The 15,375-nt window shown below is 39.6% G+C and overlaps 1 protein-coding gene and 1 non-coding gene across 2 annotated transcripts; both read left to right on the top strand.

Annotated features, from left to right (window-relative positions):
- The first annotated feature begins 3,462 nt into the window (after positions 1 to 3,462).
- Positions 3,463 to 4,229, top strand: TCEAL5 (transcription elongation factor A like 5). The gene has a single exon (XM_049644115.1). The coding sequence runs from the start codon at positions 3,486 to 3,488 to the stop codon at positions 4,104 to 4,106; it is 621 nt and encodes a 206-aa protein (XP_049500072.1). The 5' UTR covers positions 3,463 to 3,485; the 3' UTR covers positions 4,107 to 4,229.
- Positions 4,230 to 6,646: 2,417 nt separating this feature from the next.
- On the top strand, positions 6,647 to 6,911 carry LOC125932485 (small Cajal body-specific RNA 2). The gene has a single exon (XR_007460645.1). It is a non-coding gene; the product is annotated as a small Cajal body-specific RNA 2 (non-coding RNA).
- Positions 6,912 to 15,375: the final 8,464 nt, after the last annotated feature.

The following is a 15,375-nucleotide window of genomic DNA, read 5'->3' as shown; positions in this document are numbered from 1 at the left end:
CTTCCTAGGTGCTCTGGTGAAGATACTGCAATTTAGAAACCCATCAGGCATCACCTCCTAAGTCAAGCAGTAGGCAGCAGACAGGGTCAAAGAAACTTCCACTTGGACACTCTGAATAAGGGCAGAGAACAGGCAGGTATGGAGGCTCTCCCTAAAGCAATCATTTCTCTGGGTTTTATAGAAACCTTCCACTGCAGGGGGCTGGAAGGGATGTGTCTTGGTTTTCAGTTGTTCGGATAGCATTCCCATCTCTGCTGGGGTTGACTTACTTCTGTGAGAATTTGGAAGAAGGAGGGAAGGATCCAAAGACATTTACTCAGGTCACTACCATGGTCATCTCTCCATGTTCGTTTTGGAGTAAGCAATAGTCAGGTGCCTGAATGCAAAGGATGAGAGGCTCTGGAAGGTGAGAAGGGGATCTGGAAACTGCATATTCCCCGCTTCTTGGAAGGGCAGGGAAAATCAGACCATATCTGCATCCCTCAGATCCTCAGCCGCCTTTCCACAACAGCTAAACTTCTGAATGAAAATAGCCATGGACCAAATGTTCAAGATTGATATTGTGTCCGCCATCAGATTTCAGCAAGTCTACTTAACACTCAGTGATTGTTTAGGCACAATAAATACATGTATTTTTAGTAGAACATGGAAGAACTACCTATTTATGAAAATTACAAAAAAATATTTTGTGTATAGCCAGTTCAAGCCATTTTCCATATAGTAAAAATTAATGCAATGAACTTAATTTTGGAAACTTGTTGGTTTTTTTTCTATCCTAAACACATTCTTTGCCCCAAATGAAAATAGCTTTATTTAATTTTTGCTTATAAGAATAACCCATGCTGAGGGGAGCAAATTAAATAAAACTGAAAAAAAATATTTAGAAGAAAATAAAATCCCCACTTCAACTATCTGTTTCCCTACCTGGCAATCCATCATGTACCTGTTATGTGAAGATCTGGAGGAGAGGAGAAACGAAAATCAGTGGCTAAGTTGAGTAGATTGACGGGACGGGGTAGGTGCTCTGAGATCAAAGGAGAGAAAGAAAAAACAATCCTCAGAAATGTACCAGTGACCAGTTGCTCTAGGAGAAAATGTAGCTCTTCCTTGATAAAACAGAACAAACACATACCGCAGGGAGAAGGGGCCACATTTGATCTTTGGGAATAGCAAAGACCAAAATGAGTGACAGGGGCTCAAACGGTGAGAGGAGGGGACTTAAGCAGAGCGAGGCGGAAGGGGGCTAGTGAAGGGAAGAAGTGGGCTGGCTCCTGACGCACTTTCTGCTGGTGGGAGGGGAACTAGGGACCCGAGCCCACTGGTGACGTTTTCTTCACGTGATCAGAGGCCTACGTGTGCAGAAGTCCCTCTCCTCCAGGTACCAGCTCCCTATTTCCGTGGAGAAAGATTTCAGACTGAGGGACAGAGGGCAGCTGCCCTATAGCCCTGCAGGTCGGTACAACCAGAGGAGAAGTTGCGGGGGGCGGGGGGTGGTGCACTGGGGTAGGGATGGTAACTGATAGAGGCTACAAAGGATCCTGTCTGCTTTCCAGATGCCACCCCCTCCCACCACCATTCATTCTGGCGCAGGAAATTGTATGAGTGTTCAGGGAGAGGTCTGGGTACCAACTCTTATTTCCCCGGATAAATGTGGGCTTATGGCAGAAAGAAATGTGAGGAGACGGAAGCATCTCTCTGGAAGGGCTACAAATCCACAGGCACCTGCAGACCCCTGGGGTGGGGGATGGCAAAGGGCAAAGACCCGAGCGGGTCCAGGACTGGATTCTCTCTATCCCTTCTTTTCCCAATGGGTATATATTTGGTACAAGAAATCCAGGGCTTGGCGGGAGGAGGTGGAGAGGGACAAGGGGTTGAGACTGGGTACCAACTGGGATCTCCTAGGAGGCAGGTTATCCAGAGACGTCTGGCGGAGACGGCCGGGGGAGGGGGATGACGATGAGGAGGAAATAGCCTGATCTCTGCCGAGCAGCTGGAGGATGGCACAGCCTGTGAGCCAAAGGTGGGGAGGGCCTGTGTTATTTGCATCTTTTCTCCAACTTCCGTCCATTTTGTAGCCGAAAATGATGGCCTGCAGGTAGCGGGGGAGGGGGGAGGAGGTGCTGCAAAGAAGGGAGACAGAGGTTCAGTCTGCAGCTCCCTGTTGGGGAGGAGTGGCTTCTAAACTAAAGAACACTAACAGGAGATAAGATGAGCCAAATCTACTGAATTTGGAAATAATTTGTCTCTTGCATTGTAGGAAAACGTGATATTCTTCGTATGTAGAGAGGCAAGGGGTGTCAGGAATGCTCTGGACGTTTCAGTCCTGCCTCCTGACTCTATCTTCATCATTTTCAGAAACGTGATGGACTTTGTGCTATGTGGGCACCCTGGAGTGGGGGGTTGGGAAGGCAGATACCTGAGCCCAGCAGGATCTGCCTTCTGAACATCACTGTCCTGAACCTCACTCATTTTAGTGCAAGAACAAATCAGATATAAATTTGGGAGGAAGATTCAGAAACATAGTAACTCTTTGGAAATAATTGTTCTCTGCCATTGCCCAGTGGTAGAAAATGGAGGTATTAGGGAAGGGCTGTAAAGGGGGATCCGGGAAGCAAGGAAAAGGATGGGGGGGTGGCACGAGTTGGGAAAGTGTTGACAACTATAGTGTGAAAAGAAACAGCGTCTCAGTTGCCAGTCATTCACTTCTCATTTACCATCTGTCTCTTGTCTCTTTATAGGTCTTCAGGTCGGTAGTTGTAGGCACCAACCCAAACAAGAAAAGGAAAGACCTGCAGTATCAGTGCAGGTCAGTGGGAGAAGGTAACTGTCCCAGGACCCCTGGGAGTAGCAGTGACTTAAGCTTGAGCAGAGGTTGGGGAGGACAACCTTCCTCCAAGCCACCCTACTGCAGTCTCAGAATACATGGCCTATGTCAGGACCCTAAGGGAAGGAACATGGTGCTTTATGGCTGGTGAGGACCAAGGTAAGAACAAAGAAGTGAGAGACAAGAGGCATGGCATCTGTGAAGCCCCTTGAAGATATTAGAATAGCTCTGAAATCTGAGAACTGGCCATTATCTGTTATATCTGCTGTTCTAGAAGTCTTACAACTGCAGGCAAGGAAAAAAAGAAACTGGCCAGGATTCCTGCAGGTCAGTGTGAGTTGGGACTACCCATTTAAAATTGTCCTGGGCATTGCTAAGGCCAGAGCAAAGTTTAGGGACAAATCTGCTCTTATACAGTTCTCAGCACACCCCACTTAAATGTAGAGAGAAGCACCTGTGAAAGTTTCTGTAAGGCTGGCTCATGTAAACATGTGGAAGTGGGGAGGAAAGGGAAAAAATGTATAGGTAGGAGTGCACCTGTAATTTGGGTAGGGTAAGGAAAACTCTAAATCATAAAGGCAAATATTTTTAGGAACTATATTATACAACCTAAGTTCTTCTTTTTGTCTCCTAGGACAGGCAAAGGAGGGAGAATCTCAACATGGAAAAGGTCTACAAAGAAAATGAACGAAAGCCAGAAAATGAAGGAAACCTCAAAAATGAGGGAAAGCCAGAAGATGAAGTAGATACAGAAGATGAAGGAAAATCAGATGAGGAAGAAAAGCTGAAAGTGAAGGGAAAGCCAGGGCATGAGGGAAAGCTCCAGAATGAGGGACAGCCAGATGATGAGGGACAACCAGAAGATGAGAAAAAGCAAGAAAAGCAGGGCAAGTCTGAAAATGAGGGAAAACCACACAGTGAGGGCAAGCCAGAATCCCTGACAAAGGCTGAGAGTGAGTCGCGGGCTGCCGAAAAGCGCCCAGCTGAAGATTATGTGCCTAGGAAAGCAAAAAGAAAAACGGACAGGGGGACAGACGATTCCCCCAAGGACTATCAGGAGGACTTACAGGAAAGGCACTTGGGCAGTGAGGAAATGATGAGAGAATGTGGAGATGTGTCAAGGGCTCAGGAAGAGCTAAGGAAAAAACAGAAAATGGGTGGTTTTCATTGGATGCAAAGAGATGTACAGGATCCCTTTGCCCCAAGGGGGCAACGGGGTGTCAGAGGAATGAGGGGTGGAGGTAGGGGCCAGAAGGACTTAGAAGATGTCCCATATGTTTAATGCCTTTGGCCTTCAATTCTGATTTCTCTAGTGAGAATATTGCTGACCCTGCTTTCCCTGGTAGGCATTTGCCAGGCTATGTGCTTTAACCTTATGCTGATACTTTGCTTTAGGTGTCACTCTCGGTTACCAGCAGCCTTCACCCAACTGCAGCACTCTGTCTTTAAGTAGGGAACTTTCACCCATGTGCATGGAAAATATGTTCATGGTACATTGTAAAATAATAATAAAAAAACAGTTTTCAGAACCGCATATACAGCATCAGCCCATTTTTGAAAAAAAAAATAGTTACATAATACATCCATGAGTAGGGAAAACTGAGTATATCAAAAGAGAAATGGTGGCTTTCTCTGTGTAGTGGCAATGGAAGAGATTATCTTCTCTTATCTGCTTTTTTCCTGAAAAAACATAGATTACTTTTGCCATAAAATAAATAATAAAAGATGTAAAAATGGGAAAACACATACAAAGCAATCAAAATAACAGTTCAGTGAGTTTATGAAGGCAGTGGAGACACTTAAAATTACTTTGGCACGATGTGAATGATGTGTTATATTCACATTCCCTCTGGGACTCAAAACTGGAGGAATTAACTTGAGAGTTATTACAGATCCATTTCTGTAACAGTCTTGTCATCTGTGAAATGGGGATAAAACTTCTCTTCCAGGGCTGTGGAGAAGATCAGATGAGGTACTGAGTATGTGAGCTGTATTGAGCTGACTCCTACCCTCTGACCTGCAGTAACAGAAACAGAACTCTGGGGGAGGGCTGAAGGAAGTCTCATTTGTGTCAGGAATAAGTCCTGGAAGCTAAGAGGTGGGTGCCACTTTACCTTGAGTAATACTATGTTTGATGTGCACTGTGCTTCTTCTCATGGGTCCTGCACTCCCCTAAGGGCCTCACTGCTGCTGGTGGGTTGGAATCCTCAAGGTAACAAAACCTCTTTGATTTCCAGAGTCTCTGCTGAGTTGAATCCTCACTATGTTCCCTGCCAAACTGTGGAGAAGGTCCCTCTTTCCATGTTATACTGTAGTTTTAACACTGACAAGAAATGTGGGAAAATGCTTTGTAAATTTTTAATTAATATACTTTTCAGACATTATAATTACCCCATTAGACTTGCCTTTTACAAAACAAAGAATTCATCTTACTGATTTTGGTACCCACAACATATAATAGAAATTTTTTTAAAAAGCCGGTACATTATCAAGTCAGAAGGCCTCAATTCTTGCTCCAGTTCTGTCTCTGATTGAATATGTAAGCCTGAGCACATAATTTCATTTTTTAGCAACTGAAACTTAACACTCCAAAAGGAACACAGCAGTACAGGGATTATATCACAATTCATTGGTAAATGATTTTAACATTGGATATAGTAGTATTCTCAAATTTTGCTAGCTGCCAGCAGACTACCTGCATTAAAATCATCTAGCTACCTTGTCAAAAATTCACAATCCTGGCACATCCAATATAGCAGAATCTCTTTTGACTTGTCCTCACAATGTCTGTGTGTGTGTCTTTTGTTCTTAGCTCATTTTTATCAAATGGATACCTGTAAATTTTTTTAATCCAATAGTGCAAAAAGTTTATTATTAAAAATCTCAGTCTGCCTTGCCATTCCACATTCTCATCCTCCAAAGGCAACTACCATAAACGTTTTTGGTTTCTTCTAGTATTTATCTCCATATTTCTGAATAATATACTTACGCTGCAATTTCTTTTTTTATAAACAGTTGCATTGAAATGTAATTCACATACCACAACATTCACCCTTAATTTTAAAGTGTACAATTTATTGGTTTTTAGTATATTAGCAGAGTTCTGAAACCATCACCACTATTAGTTCCAGGATATTTTCATCACCCTGAAAAGAACTTTATACACATTAGCATATAATGGTGTTCCCATTCTCTTCTCCCCCCAGCTCCTGGCAAATAATGATCTACTTTGTCTCTACAGATTTGCATATTCTAGACATCTCATATATATGGAATCATACAATATATGATTCCTTTCAAGTAGCATAAAGTTTTTAAGTTTCATCCATATAGTAGCATGTATCAGTACTAAAAATTCATGTACATGGGATTTTTTGCCTTTTAAAATAAACTTCATTGAGAAGACAAAATATAATATTTACAAGTACAGAAATTATGGTTCTGTCTTAGCTTATTATGTAGATAGCCTCAGTGCATGCTAATGATTATGTCCAAAGTTGCATTAACTTCATTTAAATGCTTTGATTCCTTTTATGAAGAGGTACTCTAAATTTAATGTACTTGTTTTTTGTCTGTTTTAAAGTAAACACAGGTGTGTAGTATGTGATACACTGCTTATTCATTTCTGCTGAAAGAACCAAAAGTTTTTTCCATTCTTTTTTTACTTGAAATCTTTCATTTTATTGAAATATAATTTACATGCATTGCTATATGTTTAAGATGTACAGCATGTGGATTGATTTACATATTTTTAAATTACCACAATAATTAGCTGTATACCCATCATCTCATATAGATATGATAAAAAACAAAACAAAACAAAACACCTGTTGGGAGAGGGGCCTGGAGCGGCACCACCTGTGTGGTGCAATGGTGTTGCATGGAAGGTTCATGTAGGCTGAGTTTTGAGTGGATGCACGACTGTATGAGTGTGCGAGTGGGCCATGCAAGGTGAGTGTGTACCCCAATCCCTGAGCCCTTGCCCTCCCCCACACTTTGATAGTATTTGACCAAGGTGTGACCCTAGCCCTGAGGAGCTGACCTGAGATGAAAAGCTTCCTTCCTGAGAAGTCCCCTCCTCTGTGCAGGGATCTCCCTCCTCAAAAAAGGAAATAAAGAAAAAGAAAAGAAAAGAAAAAAAAATATATGGTGATGAGAACTATTAGGATTTCCTCTCAACAACTTTCATATATATTATACAGTAATGTCAACTTTTTGCATTTAAATATGTGTTTTATTTCCTTGAGTATATACCTAGGAGTGGAATTGCTATGCTATGCGGTAATTCTATGTACAACTTTTTGAGGAACTGCCAAACTGTTTCCTAAAGCAACTGTGGCACTTGACAGTCCCATCCAGATCCTGTGTTCAAGTGTTCCAACTTCTCTACATCCTTGCTAACACTTGCCATTGCCTGCATTTTTTATTTTGGCCATCTTAGTATAAAGTGGAATCCATTGTGGTCTTGATTTGCATTTTCGTAATGGCTAATGATGTTGAGCATATTTTCATGTGTGTATTGTTCATTTGTATATCCTCTTTGGAGAAATGTCTATTTAAATCCTTTACCAATTTTAAAATTGGGTTGTTTGCCTTTTTATTGTCAAGTTTTGAGTTCTTTCTTTATCTTGGCTACAAGTCTCTTATCAGATATATGACTTGTAACAGCTATTTTCTAACTTATTAACTTAGTCATTATCCACTGGCTTTCTGATACCATAATTGAGTAGTTCTCTCTTCTCATCACAATCTCCATATCAATTGCCTATCTCCTAATATAGCTTTATCACATCTAATGTGTATTGTAACAAGCCTTCAGTGATTCTGTTGTTTAACTCTGAGGACCATTTGTGCATTAGGGTAGCTACCAACCCCAAAACATCAGTGGCTTACCACAACAAAGGTTTATTTTTGAAAATTCATGAGGATTGGGTATGGACAGGTTCTGCTCCCTCTAGTTTCCCAGAGATCCAGACTAATCACGATACCACTGCAACCACTCATTTTTCCACACCGTGGTCTAGAAGTGATATAAATCACTGCTGTTCACAGCCCATTTTTTTCATATTTCTAACTCTTCAATTCTGGCAAGCAATTCTGAGAAAGGTGTTATTATGCTTTCCATATAGGTGACTTAATTGAGGCTCATAGAGTGTAAATGACTTATGCAAAGTCACATACTGGTAAGGGAAGGGCCAATATTGGAACTTGGGTTTACTTGGCTCTAAGGCGATGATGCTTAACTAGTTAGCTTCCCTAAATACAAGGATTTGAATCTTATCTTCACCCTATTGACCAACCAATCCTTTAAGATGTCAGAATAGTGGTAATGTTTTTTTTCAGATGACAGACCTAAAGAGCAAGGCTCACAATGGCATTGCTTCCTCCACTATTAATGCCTTTAAAAGACATTTAATGCCAATTCACGGCTCAATTGCCTTGGCCTCCAAGTCATGGGCTCTTCCTATAGTACATGTAGGTATTCAGACAGGTGGTAACACCTGTTTTCTCCTGAGTTGGAAGATCACATTCCTTCTTAAGCTCCCTTTGCCTGGGATCTCTTATACATTTGGGCCTGGGATGACTCAAACATTAGAAGTACTGCACTGGGAAGATACAGAACTGATGTCACTACAAAACCACCAAAACAGGCCCAGGCACAATCAAGGCCCTTCTGGGAGTTGGAGCAAGGTTGGCTGGAGTAATTGTCTTAACTGCATCCCCATGCCTATTGTTCTGGGGGCTATTTCAATAGACTCTGAGAGAAGGGTTCAACATGTTTACTTCAAAACTCAAATTATCTGTTCAAATCCAGGTTGTAACTGGTTCTGAAAGGGAGCAATGCTTTAAAGTTTTATGGTATGGAGTTTAATTTCCATCCCTACAAAATTCTCCTTCATACTTCAAAAGTGAAAAGGACAGAGAAAACAAACAAACAACAAAGCCTTATGACTAACAATGAAGAGTTTCTGTCATTGGAGACTATCGAACCTATTACCTGTTCCTTTTAGCCAACAAACAATGACCTATGTTGCTAAGGATAGTCATATAAGAGATAGCTACTTTGCTTCTCCCTCACAATCTTCCCAACCCATAAATACTTTTGGGATAAGAAAATAAATGTTCCTGAGAATAGATATCAACTCCTTGTCCACTGCAAGCCACTAGAGCAAGAGTTTGTACTTCTTATGGGAACCAAAAGGAACCTTAAATCAAGTGTTATTTAATTTGTAAAATGAACAAGAAAATTTTTGGTTTCATCCCCAAATGGAGAGCTAAAAAGAATAGCACTCACACTACAACAGGAAAGAAAGTTGTATAAATGGCAAAATAACAATTTTTCTTAAAACTCTCAGAGAACTGAGTTCACAGGGCAAACAATTATCACAAAATCTATAGAGAGACTTGTGGAGGGAGAAATAGGACCTGAGTATCTGCTTATCTGGGATAGACACTACCAAACAGCATGTAGACCAGTAAGAAAATTTGGCTTGAAAATGCTAATGAATTTCTAGAGACTGAGTGAGGGCTAGCATGAGTGTGTGAAGTCCCCGAGGGCTGCAGATATAAAGGGCTTACATTCAGGTTTTATTCCAAAAACTTCAAGTGTTCCTAGGGAAGATCAGGGAGAATCTGAGAAAGCTTGCTCCAAAATGCCAGCTAAGAGACTGAGACAGCAGTCACTGATTAAATCCCAACCAGACTAAACTCCCCTGATAAACAAAAGACTTTTTTTTTTTTTCAAATTTTTTTTTCAACGTTTTTATTTATTTTTGAGACAGAGAGAGACAGAGCATGAACAGGGGAGGGTCAGAGAGAGGGAGACACAGAATCTGAAACAGGCTCCAGGCTCTGAGCTGTCAGCACAGAGCCCGACGTGGGGCTCGAACTCACGGACCACGAGATCGTGACCTGAGCCGAAGTCGGCCGCTTAACCGACTGAGCCACCCAGGCGCCCCGATAAACAAAAGACTTAATCACGCAGGAAGAAGGACAACAAAACCCATATCTTGAAGGCACAAGTAGAACCCCACAGCAGTTGGGGAAAGGAAACAGAAAAACAAAAAGCTCTATGAAGGGAGGGAGCAGGCATGTGTGCTAGGTTCAGCATTGTATCTGAAGGAGAGGCATGAATACATGCAAAGGTTACATCACTAAAACTCAGGTTCACAGTGCTTACCTAAGATGAAGACCTTATCAGAACATCAGAGAATGCCTGTCCCTCTCTGTTCAATACCACACTAACAACCACTGAGTAAAAATAACAGTGGAGGACAGCAAGAAACATTCTTTCTCAGAAGAGCAAAGGAAAACTGCAAAGCCAATTGGAAAGACTCAAAGCCAATGGGAAGAAAACATCAAACTAAGCCCAACTTCTAACTAGATTAAACTTCCATACTAAAAACTTAGCAGGAAAGACACGTTCATCTTCAGTCATAAACTCTATTTACCTCAGTAATTACTATCTTACCTAGTTTTCAGGTAAAATTATGAGAAATACAAAGACAAGAAAAGAAAACATTCTGAAGAGACAAAACAATAATGAGAACCAGAATCAAATATGACATGGGTCTTGAAACTATCAGACAGGGAATTTAAAATAACTGTGGTTGGTGTTCCACTTCTGGCATGGTAATGTGAGGAACTCTGAGGATCCATTCCCCGGTGAAATTGCTGAAAGTTATTTTTTAATATAACCATTTGAATTCTTTGAAAATTATCATAAGGGTATACAGCAAATGGAAAAAAAAATGATACATTTCTTTAAAAAAATCTAAAACAATAAAAACAATGAGAATCTGTGACATTTGAACCAAGACTTTCTCCATGCTTACACCTTCCCAGCTCAGCATAATGGAAATTATACTCCAGAAGGGTACAGCCAAGAGCACAGTTCCCTTCTCACCTTCAGCTCACATCTGAAGGGTCACTTTATCTTTCCAGGAGAGAAGGAACTTCTTATACTGCTTTGAGTTAATCTGTTGCTCAGACTATAAGTTTTAGGTGAGTGTAGCCAAAAGGTGAGGGCTCCCTTCTGCCCAGGCCCAATTTATCAGAAAGAAGCTCTCTCTTCAGCACAGTGTGCTAAGAATACTGGGCCCCCAGTTGCCTGGGACAGGCAAGTCAAGAAGACTTGATGGTACTTAATCCCCATTCAAGTGCACAGGTCCTAAAGCAGGAGTGTCACTCAAATTGTGCCACTGTGCCCATCCCTAGCTCCAGAGCCTTGTATCAGAGATTTTTTTTTCCATTGGGAAAGGCAGGCTTTGAAGCAGAGAGCTCCAATCCCTTTCCAAAGCACTGTCACACAGTGTGGAGAGGTTGAAGTTTGAAAGCACGATAAGAAATGAAGATTGTGGTCAAATGCAATTAAGAGGAGGTCAGTACATTAACTAGAGATGTAACTTAACATTATGCCAGCTAGTTTATCAGAGGATTAAAAAAAGAGACAGATAAGTAGAGTCTTATTGGGGTCAAAACAAACATCACACAATGACATCAAAAACTATGTCTGAAAAGGGGCCAAAATTTATACCATAAATCTGTGAAGCAATTTATGCCCCAGAGCAGTTTCAAAAACAATATAGCAATAGGGCACCTGGGTTTCTCAGTTGGTTAAGCATCTGACTTTGGCTCAGGTCATGATCTCCAGGTTCATGAGTTTGAGCCCCACATTGGGCTCTCTGCTGTCAGCACAGAGCCTGCTTCAGATCCTCTGTCCCCCTCTCTCGGCCCCTCCCCTGCTCTCTCACTCAAAATAAATAAATAAATAAATAAATAAATAAATAAATAAATAATAAAAAAATTAAAAACAGGGGTGCCTGGGTGGCTCAGTCAGTTAAGCATCTGACCTCAGCTCAGGTCATGATCTCATGGTTCATGAATTCAAGCCTCGCATTGGGTTCTGTGCTGACAGCTCGGAGCCTGGAGCTTGCTTCGGATTCTGTCTCTCTCTGTCTCTCTCTTTCTCTCTCTGTCTCTGCCCCTCCCCTACTTGCTCTCTCTCTCTCTCTCTCTCTCTCTCAAAAATAAATGAAACATAATTTTTTTTTAATTAAAAACAAAATAAAAAGAAGAGAACAATCAGCCAGCTATTAGTGGAGCTTAACAGCTAAGTATGTTCAGGGAAAAAGACAGTGAAGAGAACTGACAAAACCATTGTCATACAACAGTGACTGTGGGCATACCCAATTCTGTGCCCTCTCAGGAACAACAAAAGAGTCTTAACATAGCTGGGAAGAAATGGACATGACTAAAATAGCCAGCCACTAAACAAACAAGCAAACAACAACAATAATAAACCCCAGGAGAAGAACACAAGTACTCAGAGTTGCTAAAATGTATTACCTAAAAAATTGCAAGACATGCAGAGAACCAGGAAAGTATGCCCATGTATGGGGAGCAAAGCAGGCAATAGAAACTACCTGTAAGAGTGACCAGATGTTAAATTTAACAAAAACTTCAAAGTAGCCACTATAAATAAATATATTTCAAGAATGAAAAACCCTGTGATTAAAGAATAAAGGCAAGTATGATAACAATGTTATATCAAGTAGAAAAAAATAAAAAAAGAGATATTATGAAAAGAAACAAGTGGAAATTCTGAAAAGTACAAAGAATGAAATAAAAAATTCATGAGAGGAACCAAACAGTAGATTTGAGCTAGCAGAAGAAAGAATTTGTAAATTCTAAGATTCATAGATTTTATGTAATCTAAAGAAGAGAGAAAAAGGAAAACTGAATAGTCTCAGGGAAACATAGAATAGCATTAATTGGACTAATGTACATAATGAGAATACCAAAAGCAGAGGGAAAAGGAGGAGAAAAAAAATTCAAAGAAATAAGGTTTGAAAACTTCCCAGATTTAATGAAAAATATTCATCTACATATCCAGGAAGCTCAGTGGATTTCAAGTAGAATACATACAAGAGATTGGCAAACAGACACAACATTGCAAAATACTGAAAGCCAAAAACAAGAAGAAAATATTGAAAAAAAACAAGAGAAAAATAACTTCTAACTTATAAGAGAACCACAGTAAGATTAATAGCTAATTTATCATCAAAATAATGGATGCCAGAAGGAAGGAAAACAACATATTCAAACTGCTCACAGATACAACCTGTTAGCCAGGAATTCTGTGTTCATCAAAGTTAATTTTCAAAAATGATGGCAAAATAAAGAAATAGATAAAAAATGAATCTGTTGCTAGCATTCTCACCTTACAAAAAATACTAAAGAAAGTTCTCTAGTTCTGAATGTGAATGACCCCAGACAGTAATTTGAATCCATGGAAAATAAAAGCACACATACAGGTAATTATGTAATTCTAAAAGACAGTACCAGTGCATATTTTTCCCTTTCCTTCTCTTAACTGATTTTGAAAAGGAACTGTTTAAAACAGTACATTTATAATGTGTTGTTTGGGGCTATAACATATAGAGCTGAAATATATCTGCCAATAAGAGCACAAAGGAGATGGGTGGGAGCAAAGCTGTATTAGGATAAGGACATGAATCCACAAGGTAACTAAAATACCTCTGAAGAAACGAAGAGAACCAGAAGTGATAAATAAGGAGACTAACATAATTCTATGAATATTACTTGCTATCCTTCTTCTCACATCTTTCATAAAAGACATAAAGTTATGTAAAGTAATAATAAAAATGGATGGGCTTATAAGATTTTTTGATGTGATATGTATAACAATATTACCAAAATGAGTGGAAAAAGGGAATAGGACTGTATGGGAATGATGTTTCTATGTCTTACTGGAGTTTAGTTAGTATAAATATGAAATAGATCCTGGTAAGTTAAGATGTATGTGCCAAGTCCTAGGACAATCATAAAGGAAACACTTCTGAAAAATATAATGAAAATGTTATTAAAGAAACTAAAATTCTTTATTAAAATATATTCGGGGCGCCTGGGTGGCTCAGTTGGTTAAGCGTCCAACTCTTGGTTTCGGCTCAGGTCATGATCTCATGGTTCATGGGTTCAAGCCCCACGTCAGGCTCTGTGCTGACAGCATGGACCCTGCCTGTGATTCTGTCTCCCACTCTCTCTGCCCCTCCCCTGCTCTCTCTCTCTCTCTCTCTCAAAAATAAATAAATATTTAAAAAAAGTTAAAAAATATATTCAATTAATGTAAGGAAAAGGAAGGAAAGGGAGAATAGAGGAACAAAAAATACATGAGCCATATGACAAACTAAAAGTGAGTTGGCAGAAATAATTACAATTATATCAATAATAACATCAAATGTGAATGAATTAAACAACTCAAATGAAAGGCAAAGATTGTCAGACTGAATTTTAAAAAGATCCAACTATATGCTGTTTATAGGAGACACACTTTAGATTCACAAGTAGATTGAAAGCAAAGGGATGAAAAAAATATAAATCATGAAAATCCGAGGCATTGTATTACAGATGAATGCCCTAACCTTATGAAAGGGTGGGGGGAAAAGAGCTGACCTAAGATGCTTTGGAAAATACTGTTTTCGCTGTATATTATAAGGATGAAGACAAAAAGAACTGACAAAATAAATTCTGTGCTCTTATTGGGAAATTTGTTTCCCACAGATATAAATGACAACAATTCTGAAACTACTTTAAATATACAGTAGGGTTAAATCAGCCAATCAATCAATCAATCAATCAATCATATATAAAGAGAACCAGGTTTCTCACTGTCAGTGACAGAAGTTAAAAATAAGTGGACGGACTGGGGTGCCTGAATGTTTCAGTCAGAAGAACATGCAATTCTTGATCTTGGGGTTGCAAGTTTGAGCCCCACATTGGGTGTAGAGATTACTTAAATAAATTTAAAAAAAAACTTTAAAAATAAGTGGAGAAAAAGCTAAATTAATACCTGTCATAATGGATTAGAGTCATAAGTATAAGTATGAATGTATGTATTGTGGGGAGGGGAGAAGGAGGGAAGGAGAGATACAGACACAATAAATAGATGCAGGTATACATACATCTCTTTGCTCTATCAACTGAGAAGTCCTAGAAACAATGACACTCCATTACCAACAGATACACCTTGCATTCAGATCTTAATTATATATGATTATCCAATAAAAGTAACCAAGATTTCTTGGAGAAGTGGCTGATTATTGGGCCATTGGAAAAAGGAAAATACAAGATGAATCTGGAATATCTTGTAGTACCAGAAAGCAAGGAAGCAGAAAAAGGATAAGGGTATGCTAACCTGAAAGAGCCCCTATGGCCAAGGGTGGTACAATTTGGGGGGAAAAAACCCAAAAACAATAATGATCATATTGAATTATAATGCCAAAGATTTAAAAATTCATGAGTCATAGTGATAGAAACAAAGATTTGTATCAATAAGTAAATCGGGGGAGGGGGAGGACAAATCTTTACAGAATAATTTAGAAGTATTAAATGTAGAAGGAAATGAGTGATATAAAAATTTACCATAAGAACATCATTGTAATAATTGCTGCAGGAAAAATCCACAGAATATTTTTCATAGTTTCAAATTATTTGACTCCTATTATTTATTAATTACTATGGTTATTTTC

This window comes from Panthera uncia, chromosome X (assembly GCF_023721935.1).
Source record: "Panthera uncia isolate 11264 chromosome X, Puncia_PCG_1.0, whole genome shotgun sequence".
In the NCBI taxonomy this organism is placed as follows: domain Eukaryota; kingdom Metazoa; phylum Chordata; class Mammalia; order Carnivora; family Felidae; genus Panthera; species Panthera uncia.
The sequence above is the reverse complement of the archived record's forward strand: the minus strand, read 5'-3'. Positions and strand labels throughout refer to the sequence as shown.